Source organism: Mobula birostris, chromosome 1, assembly GCF_030028105.1.
Source record: "Mobula birostris isolate sMobBir1 chromosome 1, sMobBir1.hap1, whole genome shotgun sequence".
NCBI classification, from domain to species: domain Eukaryota; kingdom Metazoa; phylum Chordata; class Chondrichthyes; order Myliobatiformes; family Myliobatidae; genus Mobula; species Mobula birostris.
Window position 1 is genome coordinate 163,776,122 of NC_092370.1, and position 23,879 is coordinate 163,800,000.

General features: G+C 45.3%; 1 protein-coding gene and 1 long non-coding RNA gene across 2 annotated transcripts in view; both read right to left on the reverse strand.

The window, feature by feature from the left end:
- Positions 1–3,698: 3,698 nt before the first annotated feature.
- LOC140208189 (transmembrane protein 121) lies at positions 3,699–6,613 on the reverse strand. The gene has a single exon (XM_072276718.1). It carries the CDS (start codon positions 6,001–6,003, stop codon positions 5,065–5,067), a length of 939 nt encoding a protein of 312 aa, XP_072132819.1. The 5' UTR covers positions 6,004–6,613; the 3' UTR covers positions 3,699–5,064.
- A 3-nt stretch (positions 6,614–6,616) lies between these two features.
- The window catches only part of LOC140208250 (uncharacterized), an 87,589-nt gene continuing 70,326 nt past the window's right edge, over positions 6,617–23,879 (reverse strand). Inside the window, exon 4 of the long non-coding RNA XR_011888710.1 lies at positions 6,617–6,674. This is a non-coding gene — a long non-coding RNA (uncharacterized lncRNA). The remainder of the gene's footprint in view (positions 6,675–23,879) is intronic.

Consider the following 23,879-nt stretch of genomic DNA (forward strand, 5'->3'; position numbering starts at 1 on the left):
CAAAGTCCTCGTACAAGATTCCCTAAAGGTTAATTTCCAGGTTAATTTGGTGGTGAGGAGGGCAAAAGCGACTTTAATATTCATTTCAAGAAGACTAGATAATAAAATCAAGGATGGGATGCTGTGTCTGTATGAGACACTCGTGAGACCTCACTTGGAGTATTATGTGCAGTTTTGGTTCCCTTATTTAACAAAGGATGTGCTGACATTGGAATGGGTTCAGAGCAGGTTCATGGGAATCCAAGAATGAAAGAGTTATGATACGAACAGTGATTGAAGGCTCTGTCCCTGTAATCACAGGAATTTAGAAGAATGAGAGGGGGATCTCATTAACACCTATCGAATGTTGAAATGGCTAAGTAAAGTGGATGTGGAGACAATGTTTCCTTTGGTGGGGGAGTCTAGGACTAGACAGCACAACCTCAAATAGAGGGACATACATTTAGAACAGAGATGAGAAGGAATTTCTTTAGCCAGAGGGTGGTGAATCTGTGGAATTCACTGCCACAGGTGGCTGTGGGGGCTAGGTCACTGGATGCATTTAGGGCAGAGGTTTATAGGTTCTTCGTAAACCAGAGCATGAAATGATATGGAGAGAAGACAGGAGAATGGGGCTGAGAGGGAAATGGATCAGCCTTGATTGGCCAGATGGTTTAATTATGCTCCTATGCCTTATGGTATTATGGTTTTAACACCGTGGGAGGCTAGATAACAAATTGCAGGAACCCTGGCTAAGATACTTGCATCAATGTTAGCCATAGGTCAGGTGACAGAAGATTGGAGGATAGTAAATGCCGTTCCTTAATTTAAGAATGGCTGCAAAAGACCAAAGACCAGAAAGCTTAAAATCTATGGCCTGTAAGTTACTGAAGAGGAATCTGAGGGATATGCTATACAGATATAGCTTATGAGGATTAATGGCACCTAACGGCAACTCCTTTGCTTGCATCTTTGGAAACGGCTCTATTTCCATCGTTAATACCTCTATTTTTCCCTTTCAGGGTTCTTTTGAAGACCCTGACCTGGAGTTACACGCTGACTACAGTTCTTTGCGGAATGGAACCTGCTCTCGGGGTTTCATGAATGGCCATTGTTCAGCACACTAAGGGCTCAGCCTAAGTGCTTTGCTCACCTTTAGAGGACTGAGATTTTGTGGCTCTGGAGACGGAGGGATCGGAGGTCATTTCCTCTGCAGCAGATCGGTGTCAATGGAGATGGAAGATCTCTGGCTGTGTGCCCAGAGATTGAGATCTTTGGGCACAGAGCTCGGAAAAAATCAACACAACAGACTTTTAACTTCATAAACCAGTGAATTGTTTATTATGTCTTCCCCCTTGCTGTGAAATGGAGACATCTCTTTCTCCCTTATTAGGGAGAGAGAGACTGTGGCATGTCAAATACCGGGTGAATAGGTAGTCTTTGAGGTACTGCAAATCTGTGTCCTTGTTGTTGCTTTGCTCATGGTTGAGTGCTCGATAATGGGTGCAGATGGTTTTTTTTGCCAGTGGGGGGAGGGGGATCTTTGCTAGCTGCCGCTTAGGCATGGGAAGTAGGGGAGCTGGGGAGGACTTTGGGGTTCTAACATTTAAATGTCATTCATTCTTTGGGGGCACTCTTCGGTTTTCGTGGATGGTTGCGAAGAAAAAGCATTTCAGGATGTATATTGTATACATTTCTTTGGCATTAAATGTAGCTTTGAAACTTGGAAAGACAGGGCTAGACTGGGGTAGTCAAAATGGCTTTACGCTTTAGAACTTGGTTGAATTTTTTTTTGATGAAGTGACTAGAAAGGTGATGATGGTATGGCAGTAGACAGTTTATATGGATTTCAGTAGGGTCTTTGATAAAGTTCCATGTGGTAGGCTGCTCTGGAAAGTTAGATAGCATGAAATCCAGGAGTGGTGGTTAATTGGAAATACAGAGGGTGATGGTGGAACGTTGAGGTGATTAGTTTTGCGCTTCAGGTGTCGGTGCTGAGCCAAATGTTGTTTGTCATCAATATCAATGATTGGATGAGAACCTAAACGGCATGGTTATTAAGTTTGCGGAAAGGTGCTAGATATTGGTATCGTTAGCAGTGGAGATCATTATTAGGATTTACATCCCATGTTAATAAGCTGAATTAGTAGGCCAGAGAAAGGCAAATAATATTTAATTCAGATGAGTGTGAGATTTTGCATTTTGTAAGTCAAATCAAGGTAGGACTTTCACAGTAAACAGTAGAGCTTTGAAAAGTGATATAGAACAGAGGGACTTTGATGGTCAGGTATATGGTTCCTTGAAAGTGGAGTCACAGGGTGGTGAAGAAGGTCTTTAGCACACTGCCCTGCAAAACTCAGGGCACTGAGTAAAGAAACTGGGAGGTTAGCTAGCAGTTGTACAAGACGCTGGTGAAGCAGTACTTGGATTATTGTGTTCCGTTTTTGCCACTCTGCATAAGGAAATGTGTCATTAAACTGAAGAGTGCAGGAAAAGATTTAGAAAGATGCAGCCATTGCTGGATGGACAGTTACAGGAAGAAGTTGAACAGACCAGAGCATTTTTCCTTGGAGCACAGAAGATTGAGAATTGATCTTATAGAAGTGCATAAAGTCATGTGGAGCATTGATAAGGTGAACACACTCAGTCTTTTTGCCAAAGTTGCAGAATCAAGAACTAGAGGGCACAGACTTAAGGTGAGTGGAAAGATTTATTAAAATAGAATAGTACGCACAGTACAGGAACAACATTGTGGGCCGAAGGGCCTGTACTGTGCTGTACTATTTTATGTTCTAACCTGAGGGGAAACTTTTTTTATACAGAGGGTGGTACGTATATAAAATGAGCTGCCAGGAATGTATGAGGCAGGTACAATTACAACTTTGGACAGACACACGGATAAAAAAGGTTGAGAAGGTTATGATTAAACATGGGTAAATGGGACAAGCTTGGATGGATGTTTTGGTCAGCACAGATGAGTTGGGCTGAACAGTCCCTTTGTGTGCTGCATGACTCTGTAACTGTTTTTATTATCGGGAATAGTGACATGGTCATGTGATATTGGTTGAAGTCTTGACCAGGAACCCTTTTCCTGTAGTGTTATGACATATTCTAATTTCACCTGAAAGGGCAAATAGGGTCTTGGAGAACCTCAATAGCATTTCATTGAAAAGGTGGAACATACAGTACTCTCTTAGCACAGTACAGGCTACAGTAGGCTGGGTTATGAACTCAAGCCTCTGGATTAGAGCTTGAGCCAATAATCTTCTTACTTTGAGGAACAAGGTTATATAGGATATATGACATTGGAACATACCACTCAGCCCAGCCATGTTTGTATTTATGTTCCACTTGAGCCTCCTCCTGTCCTTCCTCATCTGAAACTATGTTTGAACCTCAATTTCGTTATCCCTATATACTGATCTAGCCTCTCCTTAAATATAGCTATAGTTTGGGTTTTGTAATGATAAGCAAAACCTGAAAAATGAATAACTAATGTGACAAAATTAATCAAAAGTGTGATCTTTAAGATATAACAGTTTTCTGTTTAAAACAGCATTGTTTGTTTATTTTTCTATTGGGAAGAGTTGATTTCTTGAGCTCAGGTTTCTTATTAAACCCTCAAATTTCCCCTCATTATTCCAATATGATAAGTCCACATTGTTTGTCAAACAAATATCTTTTATTTCATCTTAAGCAATTCAACTCAGTTTCTACCTTTCTCTGTGAGAACACAAACATGAAAAATGATTTAATGTAACCTTGCATTTGAGTGACTGATGGGGGAGTGAGTGCCTCTTTGCAGACACCAGCGGCTGTTAGCTCGGTAATGACAGGGATGGACTGACAATGTACACCAAGCACAAGAAAGAGACTCAGAAAAGCACACCCACTGTGCTTGAAATTGAGTAATTCCTTTTGTCACTTTTCTTCTTCCACCAGTAACTTTAGATTAACAATATGCTTCATAAACCCCACTGGCTCACAGCTGTTTATTAACAAATCATGGTTGCTTTCTTTGTCAACTTAATCTGGTTATCCAAAAGTGTTTCCTCAACCCCATTAAATAAACAGTGCTGGAATTCACACAAGCAACTAGATGAGATGTGGTTTAATCTATTAACGTATAAAAAGTCCAATGGAAGAACATAATCTTGTGATTAAAATGGATGAAGTACACATTTAAACCTTTCCATTATGTTATTTTGAAGCAATACATAATTTATGGACAGCGTGTCTGTTTCTGTTCTGCATGACTGTGGACTTCATGGCAACAACTGCTTGTGATTTAATCTATGGTCAAATTTTAACATGTCTTTTCATCGTTGCACTGGCCATCAGCTTCCATCAGTGGCTTAGATCAAAAGACTGAGTGGATTTCTCAGGAGTTGCAGATTTTGGGATTAAATTAACAATCATGAGTTGGAAGTGCAAAAGAGATGAAGGCAACGAGATAATGCACATCTACCGGCACAGAAAGAGGTAACAATTCAAGGCCAATCAGTCAGAGACACAGCAAGGTTAATTCACATCCTTTACTTTCCCAGATGTCTTCTGTTAAAATTTGGCAGAAATGTAATTTCTGAAATAACTTAAATACTCTGCGTCTGAAAATACAGTTAGATCTCAAAATATGTTTGTAAAATGGTTGCTATCATAATAAACACATTCATTTCAGATGTTAGAAATTTGGACATTAAAGTCTTGGTCTTGAGAATGACAAATCCAATAGATCATTGACTATGGAATAAAAACACCTAGTTGTGACTTCTCTTGGTGGCTTCAAGTTCCAGGGCAAGAGTATTCTTTTGAAGAGTTGTTTTGTAACCATCCCAGAGCTGTCGTCAAACTCTCCTTGTCATACCTGAGTTATAGCAAGAGGCCAGCAATAGGAAAGCAATAGGAAGAAGAGAAAATTGAGAGTGGGGTGAGCACAGATTGCTGTTAGCCCATCCATGGATTCTTATTGGATATGGAGCAGTCATTGCCACCCAGAGTCTGGAAGTATTTCTTTCCCATTGTTACTCTTCCTGGACTACTTTTGGAAATGATCTGTTTCCCAGTTCATAGCTGACTTGCTTGCTGTCATGTGTCCACTATTTCTCCGGTTGGGGTTTGGTCATGTGGGACAGCTTGTGTATTGTGGATGCTCTGACTGTGAGGGATGGAATTCTGCTGGAGCTCGAGGGCTATTGCATTCTCTGGGAAATTCTTGACCTGTTTCTGATACTCTACAAAAGAGCAAGTCTTGGTGGCTATCGCGATGATGTTCTTACCAATAAATATAGTCGAAACCCGACTGTCTCGGAACAGTAACATGTTAATTGATCGGATGAATATTGTCACTATGTTGATGGTTACCAAGCTTAACACAGGATATAGCATCATCTTTTGAGGGGCTATGTGCTCACCTTGCATGCTGATCTCACTGAGAGACACACATGGCAGAATGAGCAAGAGAATGTAGCAGTAGAAAAACATGAGGCCCTCTGCCCACATGGGAAGGCCAGACTTATGTGGTTCCCAGAGATTGGCTTGGATGTCCAAAATATCCAACAAATCCAGGGCTACCCAGAACAGACGTCCTCTTAGATCCTCTTTCTTCCTGAAAGTCCTGACATAGTCCATGCTGTCTAAGGCGATCAAGATGAGGTATAGCCCGGGCACACAGATAGAAAGCAGTAAGGTCAGTGCCTTTCGTGCGACTATGTCTGTGTTCTTTTTCTCAGCCTTGTAGTTCTGAAAAATAAAGTAGAGCTTAATCTCCAGGACGAATATGTACAGAAACCAGAGTATCATGGCATATCCACGCTTGGCAGTCTTTACCTCAGCTCCGACCCAGACTGCCACATACCGCAACACGATCAGGAAGCAGATATCTCCAACCAGCACAATGATACAGACCCCAATCTTCCGAGGGCCCTGGTTTTGCTCCACCAGGTAGGCGTCCATGAAGGCCATGCTGCTCATGATGACAATGGTGGAGAGGCACACATGGCGCCTGTCGGGTGGAGGAAGGACCATGTTAGTGGTCAAGGAGCACCTTTCAGCCAGTACTGCAGGGCTGTCCTGTCGGGACTAAAGGAATATCTCCATGTAGCTGAAGAATACAAAAGATCAAATGCACTACTAAAATGAAGATAAGGTAGCCAAAGATGATTGCTCCTATTATTTTGATCTGCTGATCGAAAATATAGTTAGCTATTGCCTCCAGTATTCCAGTAATAAATCTAAAGGCTTCCTCAATTCCTGCTGGTAATCTCCTCCCATCCGTGCTCTTATAATTGGTATATTGATGTTTGAAATGTCTTGTGCTTTTTTAATGGCAATGACGTAACTCTTCATCAGATAGAGAACAGCCAACATATCTCTGGAAATCATGGATTCCTGAGAAAGCATGACATGCCTGAGCGATGGACTCTTGACTAATGGATAAAGAGTTCAAAGGTTGAAGGGATGCCAGTGCCAACAGCAGTGTAACAAGTGGGGTCAGCCTGAGATGTGAATGCATTGTCAATCAATTATGAATCTTCTTCTGGATGGACCAGATTGCAGCGGTATATTCATCAGCTGCTTTCCATGGACTAAAACTGACTTGGTCATTATCCATTATATTCTTTCAGAGCACCGACCTTCTCCTGGTAATCCTGATGTTGGTTTTCTCTTTGGATCCATGAAACCAAGGAGATATATGGCTGGGGGTGGGGTAGAGAGACAGAAAAAAAGGAAAGAGGCACATTAGAGATGAAAGGTCACAATCACACAACTTTGTGCTGCCGGCTGCATATTGATCAACTACAAACTGATGTATATTGGAAAAAAGGTCAGAATAATCTTTTGAAAATAAAATATTTATGAGCTTATGGCTTTCAAATGAATCTTGCAAGGATACACAAGGTGGCTTCAGATCTTGATGTTGTTCTTCGGAGACTGACCAAAAATGAAACCGTGAAACACAATGTGCAACCAGAAGGCCAAGTATATCATTACCTCCCTAAGTAGGACAAGCCAAATCTGCCATCAGAAAAAGCAAGACTAATCATATCTCATGGAGAACAAGTGAGAATTAGAAAGTAAATCTCATGCTAGTTAACTGATTCGTCTACATGAGGAATTTCTTGGGCCCTGGGCTATATTGGCCTGGGCTGGAACCCTTGGGTGGGAACTATCAATTTGGCTTCCAATTTATGGCCACTAGTCCTTGCCATAGGCTGCCATGCTGCATTAGCTCGACGGTGGAGTATTAGACATTTTCTCTGGCTATAAAAGCTTGCAGCTGGAGCCCGAACAGCTGGAATAACAGCCTGAAAAATGGCAGATGGGACTTAATGCAAATAAGTATGAGGTGTTGCATTTTGTGGAGGGGGGACATAGGAGAGTGGAGCTTTCAAGGTGAGCAGTAGGGCACTGCAGAGTGTGGTGGAACAGAGGGATCTCGGAATATAGATCCATAGTTCTTTGAAAGTGATGTCACAGGTAGGTAGGATCATCATAAATTAAAGCACTGACTGCTGGAATTAGGATGTTGTATTGAAGTTGTAAAAGATCTGGTGAGGTCTAATTTGGAGTATTGTGTGTAGTTTTGGTCACCTACCTACGGGAAAGATATCAATAAGATTGAGAGTGTAGAGAACATTTAGAAACATATTGCCAGGACTAGAGGACCTGAGATAGACAATAGACAATAGACAATAAGTGCAGGAGTAGGCCATTCGGCCCTTCGAGCCAGCACCGCCATTCACTGTGATCATGGCTGATCATCCACAATCAGTATCCAGTTCCTGCCTTATCCCCATAACCTTTGATTCCGCTATCTTTAAGAGCTCTATCCATCTCTTTCTTGAAAGCATCCAGAGACTTGGCCTCCACAGCCTTCTGGGGCAGAGCATTCCATATATCCACTACTCTCTGGGTGAAAAAGATTTTCCTCAACTCCATTCTAAATGGCCCACCCCTTTTTCTTAAACTGTGGCCTCTGGTTCTGGACTCACCCATCAGCGGGAACATGCTTCCTGCCTCCAGCGTGTCCAATCCCTTAATAATCTTAAATGTTTCAATAACGTCCCCTCTCAGCCTTCTAAATTCCAGAGTATACAAGCCCAGTCACTCTAATTTTTCGACATATGACAGTCCCGCCATCCCGGGAATTAACCTTGTGAACCTAGGCTGCACTCCCTCAATAGCAAAAATGTCCTTCCTCAAATTTGGAGACCAAAACTGCACACAGTACTCTCACCAGGGCCCTGTACAGCTGCAGAAGGACCTCTTTGCTCTTATACTCAATTCCCCTTGTTATGAAGGCCAGCATGCCATTAGCTTTCTTCACTGCCTGCTGTACTTGCATGCTTGCTTTCAGTGACTGATGTACAAGAACACCTAGATCTCGTTGTACTTCCCCTTTTCCTAAATTGACTCCATTTAGATAATAATCTGCCTTCCTGTTCTTACCACCAAAGTGGATAATCTTACATTTATCCACATTAAGCTGCATCTGTCATGCATCTGCCCACTCACCCAGCCTGTCCAAGTCACCCTGCATTCTCATAACAACCTCCACACATTTCACACTGCCACTCAGCTTTGTGTCATCGGCAAGTTTGCTAATGTTACTTTTAATTTCCTCATCTAAATCATTAATATCTATTGTAAACAGCTGCGGTCCCAGCACTGAACCCTGCGGTACCCCATTGGTCACTGCCTGCCATTCTGAAAGGGACCCGTTAATCGCTACTCTTTGTTTCCTGTCAGCCAGCCAATTTTCAATCCGTGTCAGTACTCTGCCCCCAATACCATGTGCACTAATTTTGCCCACTAATCTCCTATGTGGGACTTTATCAAAGGCTTTCTGAAAGTCCAGGTACACTACATCAACTGGCTCTCCCTTGTCCATTTTCATAGTTACATCCTCAAAAAATTCCAGAAGATTAGTCAAGCATGATTTCCCCTTCGTAAATCCATATTGACTCGGACCGATCCTGTTGCCGCTATCCAGATGCTATTCATCTTTTATAATTGACTCCAGCATCTTTCCCACCACGGATGTCAGGCTAACCAGTCTATAATTCCCAGTTTTCTCTCTTCCTCCCTTCTTGAAGAGAGGGACAACATTAGCCACCCTCCAGTCCACAGGAACTGATCCTGAATCTACAGAACATTGGAAAATGATTACCAATGCATCCACGATTTCTAAAGCCACCTCCTTAAGTACCCTGGGATGCAGACCATCAGGTCCCGGGGACTTATCAGCCTTCAGACCCAACAGCCTATCCAATACCATTTCCTGCCTAATATAAATTTCCTTCAGTTCATCCATTACCCTAGGTCCTTTGGCCACTATTATATCTGGGAGATTGTTTGTGTCTTCCCTAGTGAAGACAGATCCAAAGTACCTGTTCAACTCATCTGCCATTTCCTTGTTCCCCATAATAAATTCACCCGCTTCTGTCTTCAAGAGATATAGGAAAAGGTTGAAAAGCTTAGGACTTTATTCCAAGACCATAAGAGAATGAGGGTACATTTGATAGTGTCATAAGGAGGTGGCTAGGAATGGACCCAAGTGCAAGACACAGACACTGAAGTACTAGGGACAGGACTAGGATACAGGGTGAGGGCAAACACATGGACAGGAAAACCTGGAACCTGGAACAGAGCTAAGAGCCCGGGCTTGGACTCCGAGCCAGAGACTGGACAAGGACCCAGTACCTGGGTCTTGCCTCTGGCTCGGACCCCAGAACTAGGCAAGGATGAGGCTTGGCTGGCAGGCAGGACAAGGCTGGAGTCTTCAGGCTTGAGGCTAGAGGCGAGGCTTGGCAGGAGGCAGGAGGCTGGAGTCTTCAGGCTAGAAGCTAGAGACTTGAGGTGAAACTTGGCAGGAGGCAGGAGCTGGAGTCTTCAGGATTGAGGCTTGAGGCTAGAGACTGGAGGAGAGGCTTGGCAGGAGGCAGGAGGCTGGAGTCTTCAGGCTTGAGGCTAGAGGCTAGAGACTTGAGGTGAGGCTTGGCAGGAGGCGGGAGGCTGGAGTCTTCTGGCTTGAGGCTAGAGACTGGAGGCAAGGCTTGGCAGAAGGCGGGAGGCTGGAGTCTTCCGGCTTGAGGCTAGAGGCTAGAGACTAGCGGCGAGGCTTGGCAGGAGGAAGGAGGCTGGAGTCTTCAGGCTTGAGGCTAGAGGCGAAGCTTGGCAGGAGGCAGGAGGCTGGAGTCTTCAGGCTAGAGGCTAGAGACTAGCGGCGAGGCTTGGCAGGAGGAAGGAGGCTGGAGTCTTCAGGCTTGAGGCTAGAGGCGAAGCTTGGCAGGAGGCAGGAGGCTGGAGTCTTCAGGCTTGAGGCTAGAGACTTGAGGCGAGGCTTGGCAGGAGGAAGGAGGCTGGAGTCTTCAGGCTTGAGGCTAGAGGTGAAGCTTGGCAGGAGGCAGGAGGCTGGAGTCTTCAGGCTTGAGGCTAGAGACGTGGCGAGGCTTGGCAGGAGGCTTAAGGCGAGAGACTTGAGGTGAGGCGAGGCTTGGCTGGAGGCTTGAGGCGAGAGACTTGAGGCGAGGCGAGGCTTGGCTGGAGGCTGGAAGCTCCTCCTGGGCAGGGCGCGGATCACCACCCAACAGAGGCAAGGGACAGGAAGGGACAGAACCAACAGCAGGTAAGGGCAAGACGGCCTGGCTTACCCGACGGAGGCAAGGGACAGGAAGGGACAGCACCAACCGCAGGTAACGGCAAGACGGCCTGGCTTAGCCGATGGAGGCAAGGGACAGGAAGGGACAGAACCAACCGTAGGGAACGGCAAGACGGCCTGGCTTACCCGACGGAGGCAAGGGACAGGAATGCAGCTAGGTACGGGGTGGCTCCAGGACAAGACTGAAGGCGAGACGAGGCAAGAGTTACCAGCAAGACAAGGCAAGGCTTCAGGCGAGGAAACAGAAGGCAGAGGAAGGGATACAAGGAGTAAGGACAAGATCAATCCAGCAGCCAAGCCCTGGTCTCTGAAGGTACTTATGCAGCCAGCCCCAACAAGCATCAGCTGCCTTAATTAGTGCTTAACAGGAATAGAAACAGGGTAGACAGGAAATCCTGGAGCAAGGGTCGATGGACCGGACCATGAAGCGGAATACGGACATCAAGGACCGGACCATGACCATATCCGCTCCCCCTCCACCGCCCCTACGGGAGTCTCCTGGCGACCAAACAGGGTATCCAGACTATGGAGACCCAGGTGGGTGGGAGGGTATTTAACAAAAAGAAACCCCAGCTGGCAAGAGGAAAATGACAGTGTCTGTGTCGCTGGGTCCATGGGTGGCTGGATCGTTCTGTCATAAGGAGGTAGCTAGGAATGGACCCAAGTGCAAGACACAGACACTGAAGTACTAGGGACAGAACTAGGATACAGGGCGAGGGCAAGCACATGGACAGGAAAACCGGGAACCTGGAACAGGACTGGACAAGAGAGCTAGGAGCCCGGGCTTGGACTCCGAGCCAGAGACTGGACAAGGACCCAGTAGCTGGGTCTTGCCTCTGGCTCAGACCCCAGAACTAGGCAAGGACGAGGCTTGGATGGCAGGCAGGACAAGGCTGGAGTCTTCAGGCTTGAGGCTAGAGATTAGAAGCGAGGCTTGGCAGGAGGCAGGAGGTTGGAGTCTTCAGGCTTGAGGCTAGAGACTTGAGGTGAGGCTTCGCAGTAGGCAGGAGGCTGGAGTCTTCAGGCTTGAGGCTAGAGGCTAGGGACTTGAGGCGAGCCTTGGCTGTAGGCTAGAGACTTGAGGCGAGCCTTGGCAGGAGGCTAGAGACTTGAGGCGAGGCTTGTCAGGAGGCAGGAGGCTAGAGACTTGAGGCGAGGCGAGGCTTCGATGGAGGCTGGAGGCTGGAAGATCCTCCTGGGCAGGGTGCGGATCACCACCCGACGGAGACAAGGGACAGGAAGGGACAGGAGGCTGGGTTCTTCAGGCTTGAGGCTTGAGATTAGAAGTGAGGATTGGCAGGAGGTAGGAGCTGGGGTCTTCAGGCTTGAGGCTAGAGGCTAGAGACTGGAGGCGAGGCTTGGCAGGAGGCAGGAGGCTGGATTCTTCAGGCGAGGCTAGAGGCTAGAGACTGGAGGCGAGGCGAGGCAGGAGGCTGGAGTCTTCAGGCTTGAGGCTAGAGGCTAGAGGTGAGGCTTGGTAGGAGGCAGGAGGCTGGAGTCTTCAGGCTTGAGGCTAGAGACTTGAGGCGAGGCTTGGCAGGAGGCAGGAGGCTGGAGTCTTCAGGCTTGAGGCTAGAGGCTAGAGACTTGAGGTGAGGCTTGGCAGGAGGCAGGAGGCTAGAGACTTGAGGCAAGGCTTGGCAGGAGGCAGGGGGCTAGAGACTTGAGGAGAGGAGAGGCTTGGCTGGAGGCTGGAGGTTGGAAGCTCCTCCTGGGCAGGGCGCGGTACTCCTGGGCATGGCGTGGTACTCCTGGTCAGGGCGCGGTTCACCACCGGACGGAGGCAAGGGACAGGAAGGGTCAGAACCAACCGCAGGTAATGGCAAGACGGCCTGGCTTACCCAACGGAGGCAAGGGACAGGAAGGGACAGAACCAACAGCAGGTAACAGCAAAACGTCCTGGCTTACCCGATGGAGGCAAGGGACAGGAAGGGACAGAACCAACCGCAGGTAACGGCAAGACGGCCTGGCTTACCCAACGGAGGCAAGGGACAGAACCAACCGTAGGTAACGGCAATATGGCCTGGCTTAGCCGACGGAGGCAGGGGACAGGAAGGGACAGAACCAACCGTAGGTAACGGCAATACGCCCTGACTTACCCGGCGGAGGCAAGGGACAGGAATGCAGCTAGGTACGGGGTGGCTCCAGGACAGGACTGAAGGTGAGACGAGGCGAGAGTTACCAGCAAGACAAGGCAAGGCTTCAGGCAATGCAAGGCGAAACAAGAACTTCAGGCGAGGCGAGAGTTACCGGCAAGGCTTCAGGCAAGGAAACAGAAGGCAGAGGAAGGAATACAAGGAGTAAGGACAAGAACAATCCAGCAGCCACACCCTGCTCTCTGAAGGTATTTATGCAGCCAGCCCCAACAAGCATCAGCTGCCTTAATTAGTGCTTAACAGGAACAGAAACAGGGTAGACAGGAAAACCTGGAGCAAGAGTCGATGGACTGGTCCGTGAACCGGAATATGGACTTCACGGACCGGATCATGACAGATAGAGGCATACAAAATTATGAAGGGTAAATGCAAGCAGGATTTTTCCACTGAGGTTGAGTGAGACTAGAATTAGAGATTATGGGTTAAGGGCGAAAAGTGAAATGTTTAAGGGGAACATGAGGGGGAACTTCTTCACTCAGAGGGTGGTGAGACTGAAGAACGAGGTGTTAGTGGGAGTGGTGGACGCAGATATGATCTCAATATTTAAAAGGCACCTGAGATATTGAATGCTGCCATCACCAAAGGAGAAACAGCCCACCCAAACACATTTCAAATCATAGTCGTTGACTTCATTTTGGCTTGTTTGAAGAAATCTTTGCCCAGTTATCATCAGCATATAACATGCAGCACCGGGGTTCACAGCACACTCGACCACTGCTATACTATATTAAGTAATGCCTACCATTCTATCCCTAGACTGCATTTAGGAAATCTGATCACTTGGCTGCCCTACCTACATACAAGCAGAAACTAAACAACAAGGCTCCGGAGATAAGGACAACAAAGTGGTGGTCATGGGAGGCAGAGGACCGGCTATGGGACTGCTTTGTGTCAGTGGACTGGACTGTTTTCAAGGACTCATCAGAGGACCTGAATAAGTACACCAAGTTTGTCATGGACTTTATAAAAACAATCATAGATGAGTGTGTCCCCATAACATCATTCAGTCTTCCCTAACCATAAGCCCCAGATGAACCATGAGATCTGCAATCTACTGAGGGCCAGATACTAACATTCAGATTTGCTACCCAGTCAGATACAAGAGGTCCAGGTATGATCTCTGGAAAGCCATTTCATGTGTGAAGTGACAGTTCCAGACCAAACTTGAATCACTGAAGGATGCTCGACAGCTGTGGAAGGGCTTGACTGCTATTACCTCTTACAAAGTGAAACCAGGTGACATAGATGACAACAAGGCTTTGCTCTCCCATGAACTTAATGCTTTCCATGCTCGCTTTGACCATCAAAAGAAGGAGGAAACTTCACAAACTCCCACAGCTGCCGATGACCCTGTAACTTCAGTCTCTGAAGCAGACGTGAGAGCATCCTTCAGGAGAGTGATCCCATGGAAAGCATCTGGCCCGGATGGGGTACCTGACTGAGTACTAAAGATCTGCGCTGATCAACTGGCTGGAGTGCTCCCCCATATCTGTAATCTCTCACTTCAGTAGCCTGAGGTATCCAAATGCTTCAAGTAGGCTTCAATTATACTCGTGCCTAAGAAGAATGTGGTAACCTGCCTCAATAGCTATCACCCAGTAGCACTTACGTCCATTTTGACAAAGTGCTTTGAGAGTTTGATGATGAAACATATCAACTCCTGAGAAGCAACTTGGATCCACTCCACTTTGCCTACCGGCACAACAGGTGCACTGCAGATGACATTTCATTGGCTCTTCACTCAACCGTGGAATATCTGGACAGCAAAGATGCTTACATCAGGATGCTTTCTATCAACTACAGCTCGACATGCAATACCATCATCCCCTCAGAACTAATCAATAAGCTTCAAGGCCTTGCCCTCAATACCTCCCTGTGCAAATGAATCCTCAATTTCCTCATTTGCAGAATACAGTCACTTTGGACTGCCAACAACATCTCCTCCACAATCTCCATCAGTACAGGTACACCACAAGGCTGTGTGCTTTGCCCCCTGTTCTACTTGCTTTGTACTTATGACTGTGATGCAAAGCACAGCTCCAATGCCATATTTAAGTTTGCCAATGACATCACTGTTGTTGGCTGAATAAAAGGTGGTGATGAATCAGCACATATAAAGGAAATTGAAAATCTGGCTGAGTGGTGTCACAACAACAACGTCTCACTTAATGTGAGCAAGACCAAGGATCTGACTATTGACTTCAGGAAGAGGAAACCAGAGGTCCTTGAGTCAGTTCTCACCAGGGGATCAGAGGTTGAGAGGGTCAGCAATGTTAAAATCCTCAGTGTTATTATTTCAGAGAGCCTGTCCTGGACCGAACACATAAGTGTAATTACAAAGAAGGCACAGCAGCGCCTCTACTTCCTTAGAAGTTTGCAAAGATTCATCATGACATCTGAAATTTTGACAAACACCTATAGACGTGTGGTGGATTGACTGATGGCAAACACCAATGCCTTTGAATGGAATATCCTACAAAAAGTAGTGGATAAGGCCCAGTCCATCACGGGTAAAACCCTCCCCACCATTGAGCACATCCACATGGAGAGCCTTTGTAGGAAAGCAGCGTCGATCATCAAGGACCCCCACGCCTCAAGCAATACTCTCTTCTCATTGCTGCCATCAGGAAGAAGGCACAGGAGCATCAGGGCCCACACCACCAGGTTCAGGAACAGTTACTATCCTCAACCATCAGGCTCTTGAACCAATGGGTATAATTTCACTCAACTTCACTTGCCTCATCAATGAACTGTTGCCACAACCAGTGGACTCACTTCCAAGGATTCTTCATCTCGTGATCTCAATATTTATTATTTAGTTATTTTTTATTATTTCTTTTTTGACTTTTAAATTTGTACAGTTTGTTGTCGTTTGCAAATTGGTTGTTTGTCCATTCTGTTGGATTCAGTCTTTCATTGATACTATTATATTTCTTAGATTTACTGTGTATGTCTGCAAGAAAACAAATCTCAGAGTTGCATTTATTTTGAACTTTGAACTATAATTTCCTGGCTTATTCTTATAGCCTTTCTTAAACGATGGAACAGCATGAGCTTTCCTCCAATTGTCCAGCACCACACCGGTGGCTAAGGATGTTCTAAGTATCTCTGCTAAGGCCCATGCAATTTCTGCACTAACCTCAAGACAGCAAACACCTCCTCCTCTGTAATCTGTATACAGTCCATGACTTCACTGCTGTTTTGCCTTACTTCTATAGACTCTCTGCCATGAGTAAATACAGAGGCAAAAAAATCAAATTAAGATCTCCCTCATCTCTTTCAGATCCATGCACAGATGACCACTCTGATCTTCAAAATGACCAATTTTGTCCCTCACTATCCTTTTGCTCCTAATATACCTGTAGGAGCCTTTGGAATGCTAGAGCAACTCATGCCTCCTTTTAGCCCTCTTGATTTCCTCCATATAAGGAAATATAAGTTATAACATATAAGTTATCTTGCATTTCTTAATCTCCTTAAGTACCTCATTTGCTTCTTCCTGCCTATACCCGGTATGTATCTCCTTCTTTCTCTTCACCACGGCCTCAGTATCTTTTTAAAAACCAAGGTTCCCTAAACCTGTTTTCCTTGCCTTTTACAGGAGGATACAAACTTTGCTCTCAAAATTTCACTATTGAAGGCCTCCCACTTACCAAATACAGCTTTGCCAGAAAACAACCTGTCCCTGTCCCGATCCACACCTGGCAGTTCCTTTCTGATACCTTCAAAATAGGCTTTTGACCAATTTAGAATCTCAACCTGAGGGCTAGACCTATCCTTTTCCATAATTATCTTGAAACTACTGTCATTATGATCACTAGATGCAAACAATTCCCCTATACAACCTTTGTCACTTGCCCTGTCTCATTCCCTAATTGCAGATCTAGTATCATACTCTCTCTAGTTGGGACCTTTATGTACTAATTAAGGAAACTTCCATGAACACATTTGATAAACTCTATCCCATCCAGCCCTTTCACATTATTGGAGTCCCAGTCAATGTGTGCAAAGTTAAAATCACCTACAATCACAACATTATGTTTCTTGCAACAGTCTGAGATCTGTCTACAAATTTGCTCCTCTAAATCCTGGGACGGATGGGTGGTCTGTAATATAATCCCAATAATGTGGACATACTTTCTTATTCTTCAGCTCCATTCATACAGCCTCAGTGAACAAGCTCTCCAGTCCGTTCTGTCTGAGCACTGCCACGACATTTTCCCTGACTAGTAATGCCATTCCTCCCACTCTATCACATCTAAAACAACGGAACAGTGAAACATCCAACTGCCTCTCCTACACCCCAGTAACCGAGCCCCACTAATGGTGACAATCTCATAATTCCACGTGCTGATCCATGCCCTAAACTCATCTGCCTTTCCTACAATACCCATTGCATTGAAATATACACAACTCAGAACATTATCCCTCCATGCTCAACCTTTTGAATCCTGGCTTTGTATAAGACCATACCACATAGGAACAGACTTGGGTCATTGGGCACATTGAGTCTGCTCTACCATTCCATCAAGGCCAATTTATCATCTTCTCAACCCCATTCTCCTCCCTTCTCCACATAACCTTTGATACCTTTATTAATCAAGCACCATGTTTAAACCGTATCATCTTCCTATTTCTATCCTCAGTAGTATGCGACACTGGTAGCAATCCTGAGATCACAACCCTGGAGGTCCTGTCCTTTAACTTAGTACCTAACTCCCTGAACTCACTTTACAAGACCTTGTTCCCCTTCCTACCCATGTCATTGGTACTGACGTGGATCGTGACTTCTGGCTGTTAACCACCCACTTAAGAATGCTGAGGACTAGCATTCTTAGTCCTAGCATTCATTCGAGATGTCCCTGGTATCTGGGAGGCAGCATACTATCTGGGAAACTCGTTCTTGTCCGTAGAACCTCCTGTCTGTTCCCATAACCAACAAATCCTCTTCCACTACAGCTTGCCTCTTCTCTCCCCTTCCCTTCTGAGCCACAGAGCCAGACTCAATGCCAGAGACCTGACTGCTGTGGCTTTCCTCTGCTAGGTCAGCCTCCCCAACAGTATCAAAAGTGTTGATGAGTGTTGATGAGTGGAACAGCCACAGGGGTACCCTGCACTGCCTGCCTATCCCCTTTCCCCCTCCTGACAGTCACTCAGTTACCTGTGTCCTGCACCTTTGGTGTATCTACCCTTCTGTATGCCCTGTCGATCAATCCCTCAGCCTTCCTAACGATCCAGAGTTCATCCAGTTCCAGCTCTAATTCCTCAACATGCCCTGAAAGAAGCTGCAGCTGGATGCACTTCTAGCAGGAGTATAACCAGGGATATTGCAGATCTCCCTGCCTTCCCACATGCCACAAGAGAGCATTCCACTATCCTGCCAGGTATCCCCACTACTCTGACTATGCAATAAGAAAGAAAGAAAAATTAAATGAGAAAAATACCTCCTGCCACTTCCTCTATGAGCCAAAGCCTGAACTCCCCACTCTCACAATGACTGCTCCACTTAAACCTAATTTATTTTTATCGACCCTTGCCAGCACCTAATTATCCACAACCCTCGGGAACTGTGGCATGCAGAACGTCCTGACTGCCCCTCCCGTTTCTTTTCAACTCTTCCTCCTGCTACGCAATCCAACTGCTCGGGAACTATGGCGTGCACAGTTTAATCATCTTACTCTGTATTCACCTGGTCTTCAGCCAGTTTATAAACCATCTTAGTAAGCAACCTTCAACCTTAGCTAACAGTATCATTTGTGGGACTTTATGTCATGCCCTTTGGAGGTCCATACAAAATCATACTTAGGCAATCTTCTGGCACTGTGTCACAGATTATAGCGCTGCTGTCTCCAAGCTCCAGTGACCCGATTTCAATCATGACCGTGAGTACTATCTGTGTGGAGTTTGCATGTTTTTCATGTGTCAGCATGATATTACCCTCTGGGTTCTTTGGTTTCTACCTGAATCCCAAAGATGTGCTGGTTGATAAGTTGGCTACCAATTGAAAATTGCCCTGAGTGTGAAGATGAGTGGGAGCAATGAATAAGAACATGAGGTGAATGAAATGTGATTGAGTAGCATTCCCGTAAATGGGTGTCTAATGTTTAGTATGCTGAATGACTGAGCTGAATGGAGAGAGGAAAGGGTAGCTCATTGTCAGTGCAAAGAAACATAGTGTTCTCCAGATTTCTTACTGGCAGCTCTAAGTATTTTTTCAGACCAAGTGTTAATAAGTTCCTGTTTTATGGAACAATTCTGGTTCAATAGTTAAAGTGAATTAAACTGCTGTTGAAAAAGGTACCATGGGGATACAATTATTAGGCAGTCATCAGTCACTGATTAAAAACTGCTTCTCTGCTGAGTGACTCTCTGACTCTGTGACCTCATCAAAATAGTCAATCAATTTTGACAAGTATGACCTGCCCTTTATGGATCTATGCTAACTCCAGTTGACAGTTTTCAAGGGGTTCAGCCTCTCGATTCCTTTTAAGAGCTCTACTAATTTCGTGACAATAGATGGCTGGCAAGCTGGTCTGTAATTACAAACACAAGCGTATCTGCAGATGCTGCAAATCCAGAGTGACACACACAAAATGCTGGAGGAGCTCAGCAGGCCAGGCAGCATCTATGGAGAAGAATAGACAGTCGTCTATACACAGGGTCCATAATTCCCTGGTTTCCCTTTCTCAGTTTTGTAAGTAGCAGAATGACATGCACAGTTATCTAATCCAAAGGGACAAACCAAAAGCCATGGATGAGCCAGGAGATTCGTAGCCTGCTGAGGGCTAGATCTGTGGCATTCAAGGTTGGTGATCCAGAACTACTGTATACAAGTACTCTAGGTACAACCTAAGGATAGTTATTTTAAGAGCGAAAAAACAATTCTGATTGAGGTTAGAGATGGAACAATGCACGTCAGCTCTGGTAAGTTTTGCAGGCCATTACTTCCTACAAAGCAAAACCAAACATCATGAATGGCTGTGATGCTTCACTCCCAGGTGTGCTCAATGCCTTTTATGCACACTTTGAAAAGGAGAATAAAACTACACCTGTGCGAATCCTTGCAGCATTGGGTCACCCTACGATCTCTGTCTCGGAGGCTGACATGAGAACATCTTTCACGAGGGTGAACCTTTGCAAGGCCCCAGGCCTTGATGGGGCGCTAAAAACCTGTGCCAACCAGTTAACAGGAGTGTTCAAGGACATCTTCAATCTCTCAGTGCTGCAGTCAGAGGTTCCCACCTGCTTCCAAAGGCTGACAATCACGTGAGCTGACCCAGTGGCCCTCACATCTACTGTGAAGAAGTGCTATGAGAGGTTGGTCAACTCCTGTCTAAGCAAAGATCTGGACGTGCTGCTATTTGCCTATCATCACAATAGGTCTACAGTAGATGCAATCTCTCTAGCTCTCCACTTGGCCTTGGAAAACTGGGACAATAGGCTGCTGCTAATTGATTACAGCTCAGCATTCAACACAATCATACCCTCAGTTCCAATTAGAAGGCTTCAAACCTGGGCCTCTGTAACTCCCTCTGCAACTGGATCCTTGACTTCCTCACCTGGAGACCACATTCTATTCTATTCTCTTCGCTGACAATCAATAGTGGCTTAAGGATGTGTGCTTAGCCCAATGCTCTACTCTCACTACAACCACGACTGTGTGGCTCGGCACAGCTCAAATGCTATATATAAATTTGCTGATGACACAACCGTAATTGGCAGAATTTCAGATGGTGTCAAGGAGGCGTACGGGAGCAAGATAGCAGCTGGTTAAGTGGTGAGGCAACAACAACCTTGCACTCTATATCAGCAAGACCAAGGAATTGATTGTGGACATCAGGAAGGGGAAGTCAAGGGAACACACCCCAGTCCTCATCAAGGGATCAGCATTGGAACGGGTAACAGTTTCAGGTTCCTAGGTGTCAACATCTCTGAAGATCTATCCTGGGCACAACATATTGATGCAATTACAGAGAAGGCATGACAGTGGCTATATTTCATTAGGAGTTTCAGGAGATTTGATATGTCACCAGAGACCCGCAAATTTCTACAGATGTACCACAGAGAGCAATTTAATTGGTTGTATCACCATCTGGTATAGAGAGGAGACTGCACAGGACAGGAAAAACCAGCAGACAGTTGTAAACTCAGCCAGCTCCATTATGGGCCCAGCCTCCCCAGCATGGAGGACACCTTCAAAAGGCGATGTCTCAAAAAGGTGGCATCCATCATTAAGAACCCCATCACCCAGGACATGCCCTCTTCTCATTACAACCATCAAGGAGGAGGTACAAGAGTATGATGACACACACTCAACATTTTAGGAACAGCGTCTTCTCCACTGTCAGATTTCTAAATGGCCAATGAATCCATGAACATTATGTTAGTATTTCCCCTCTCCTTTTGCATTAATAATTTAACTTATTTTTTATTTATACATCTTACTGTCATTTATATTTTTTTTATTATGTATTGCAATGTACTGCTGCCACAAAACAACAAATTTCATTACATGCCAGTGATATTAAACCTGATCCTGATTCAGTTCCTGACTCAAGAGAACTTTGGGAAGTTTGGAATTCAGGGATTGTTAGGAAAAACTAATTACTGAAGTTTGCCCGCTGCAGATTTAAAGTTATTTTTGCAAGATGAAGGATTACAGAGGGAGGAGGAAGACAGTAAACACAGATAACACAAGGGTCACTTACTCTTGATGCAAAGAAGTATAACATTTCCCCAGATCTCCTACTGGTGCCTCTAAGCAGCTTTCAGACCAGGTGTTAATGAGTTCCTCTTCTATTATGGACAACTCTGGCTCAATAGTTAAAACAAATTAAACTGCTGTTGAAAAAGGACCATGGGGATACAGTCATCAGGCACCTATTAGTCACCAATTATAAGTTAGTTGTAACTCTTGTACCCGTAGCAGATCTACAGGATTCTGTTATTAATTCGGCCATTGTGAGGGCATTAACACTGGCTTCAGGTGTTCATATTGTTACTGTGCCAGCAACAAAAGAAGAACGTGCAAGCTGAGATTTCCCTCCCGGTTAAAAGTAATTTAGTATTTGGTTTCAAAATTTGGAGGCATTTTGACAAAGCATTAAGGGAGGAGGATTGGTGATAGATGAAATGACCTACAGGGTTCATGAGAACTAATTTTAATCAGGCAGATTGTTGTGATTCGAAGTGCACTGCCTGAAAGCATGGTGGTGATAGGTTCAAAAGAAAATTATCTAAATAATTGAAGTTGACAATTGGTGTTTGATAAGCACGTAAGGTTGAAAAACGTGCAGGGTTTTGAGGAAGAGTTGGGGGAGTGGAACTAATCGATCTCCCCTTTGACAGAGATTACTGTGCCAGTGGTTACCCTCTCCTCAATACCAGTGGATAAACATGACTTATGCTTTGGTATGATACTATGCTTCCTGTGTATTCCTGAGTTACTCCAAGAACCATTCTCTACCTGCGATAGACCACCTAATATTCAGCCAGATGAAATTCCACAGTCTCGCCCAATGCAGACTAGGGCAAACTAGAAATTGAAAGCATGAGATCAACTGTAGTGATTATATCATTGTCCAAGACTGGAGAACATCACTAACTACACAGGCCAGGTCACAAATCTTGTACCTTTTATTCCCAAATTACATTCATTCTGCCTTGAGCTGCATTAAGCAAAGTACTGGGGCAAGTCTTAGTGGATTGGCAATCACTCTTACTTGCTTCTCTCAGTTGAGAAGAGAATGTGCCAAAGCTAATGGCAGTTCTATACTTTCCATGGACTTCCACCCCAGAACTGTGCAGAAGGGGCAACATCCTTCAGTTGAGCAATTAATTCAAGGCCTCCTTTGCCCTGTCGGGTGAATGTCACTGTTTTGAAAAAGTATAACCATGCCATCTTTTCATATGATGTAGCCAATGCTTGTTCTCAGAACAATCCCACTTCCCTCATTTCAAAGTTGCTGGTGAACGCAGCAGGCCAGGCAGCATCTCTAGGAAGAGGTACAGTCGATGTTTCAGGCCGAGACCCTTGGTCGGGACTAACTGAAAGAAGAGCTAGTAAGAGATTTTAAAGTGGGAGGGAGAGAGGGAGATCCAAAGTGATAGGAGAAGACAGGAGGGGGAGGGATGGAGCTAAGAGCTGGACAGGTGATTGGCAAAAGGGATATGAGAGGATTATGGGACAGGAGGCCCAGTGAGAAGGAAAAGGGGGAGGGGGGGAAAACCCAGAGGATGGGCAAGGGGTCCTGTCCCATGATCCTCTCATATCCCTTTTGCCAATCACCTGTCCAGCTCTTGCCTCCATGCCTCCCCCTCCTGTCTTCTCCTATCATTTTGGATCTCCCCCTCCCCCTCCCACTTTCAAATCTCTTACTAGCTCTTCTTTCAGTTAGTCCTGACGAAGGGTCTCGGCCCGAAACGTCGACTGTACCTCTTCCTAGAGATGCTGCCTGGCCTGCTGCGTTCACCAGCAACTTTGATGTGTGTTGCTTGAATTTCCAGCATCTGCAGATTTCCTCGTGTTTCCACTTCCCTCATTGTTTCCTTGTAACTAATTTTCTGTCATGTGTCCGTAGTATCCATCCAATTCTCCTGACACCCATCCCCATCGGGGTGATTTACAGAGGCCAAATAACCCATCAACTCCACTCTTTGGGAGAAATCCACCTGGTCACACAGGGAACATGCAAACTCCACACAGACAGCACCAGAGGTGGGACTGAAGTTGGGTAACTGGAGCCGCGAGGCAGCAACTCCATTAGTTGTGTTACTCTGTCATCTATTACTCGTAACAACATTGCACTTCTTATGATCTCAAATGTCCCAAATCACATTAAATCTAATAATGAATATTTTAAATAATTAATCGTCGCTATAATGGGGGAAATTAAAGAGGGCATTGCGCGCATGGTTAGTTCCCAAGAAAAACAATATGATTCCAGCCCATTTATTATTGATGCTGATTGTGAGGTGAATGTGAAGATCTCTGCTCTACTTTGAAACAACACACAGCCAGAGAGAGCAGGCATGACCTCCTTTAAGCTGTCATCTGTAAAGCAACATCTCCTCAGTTTTGCATT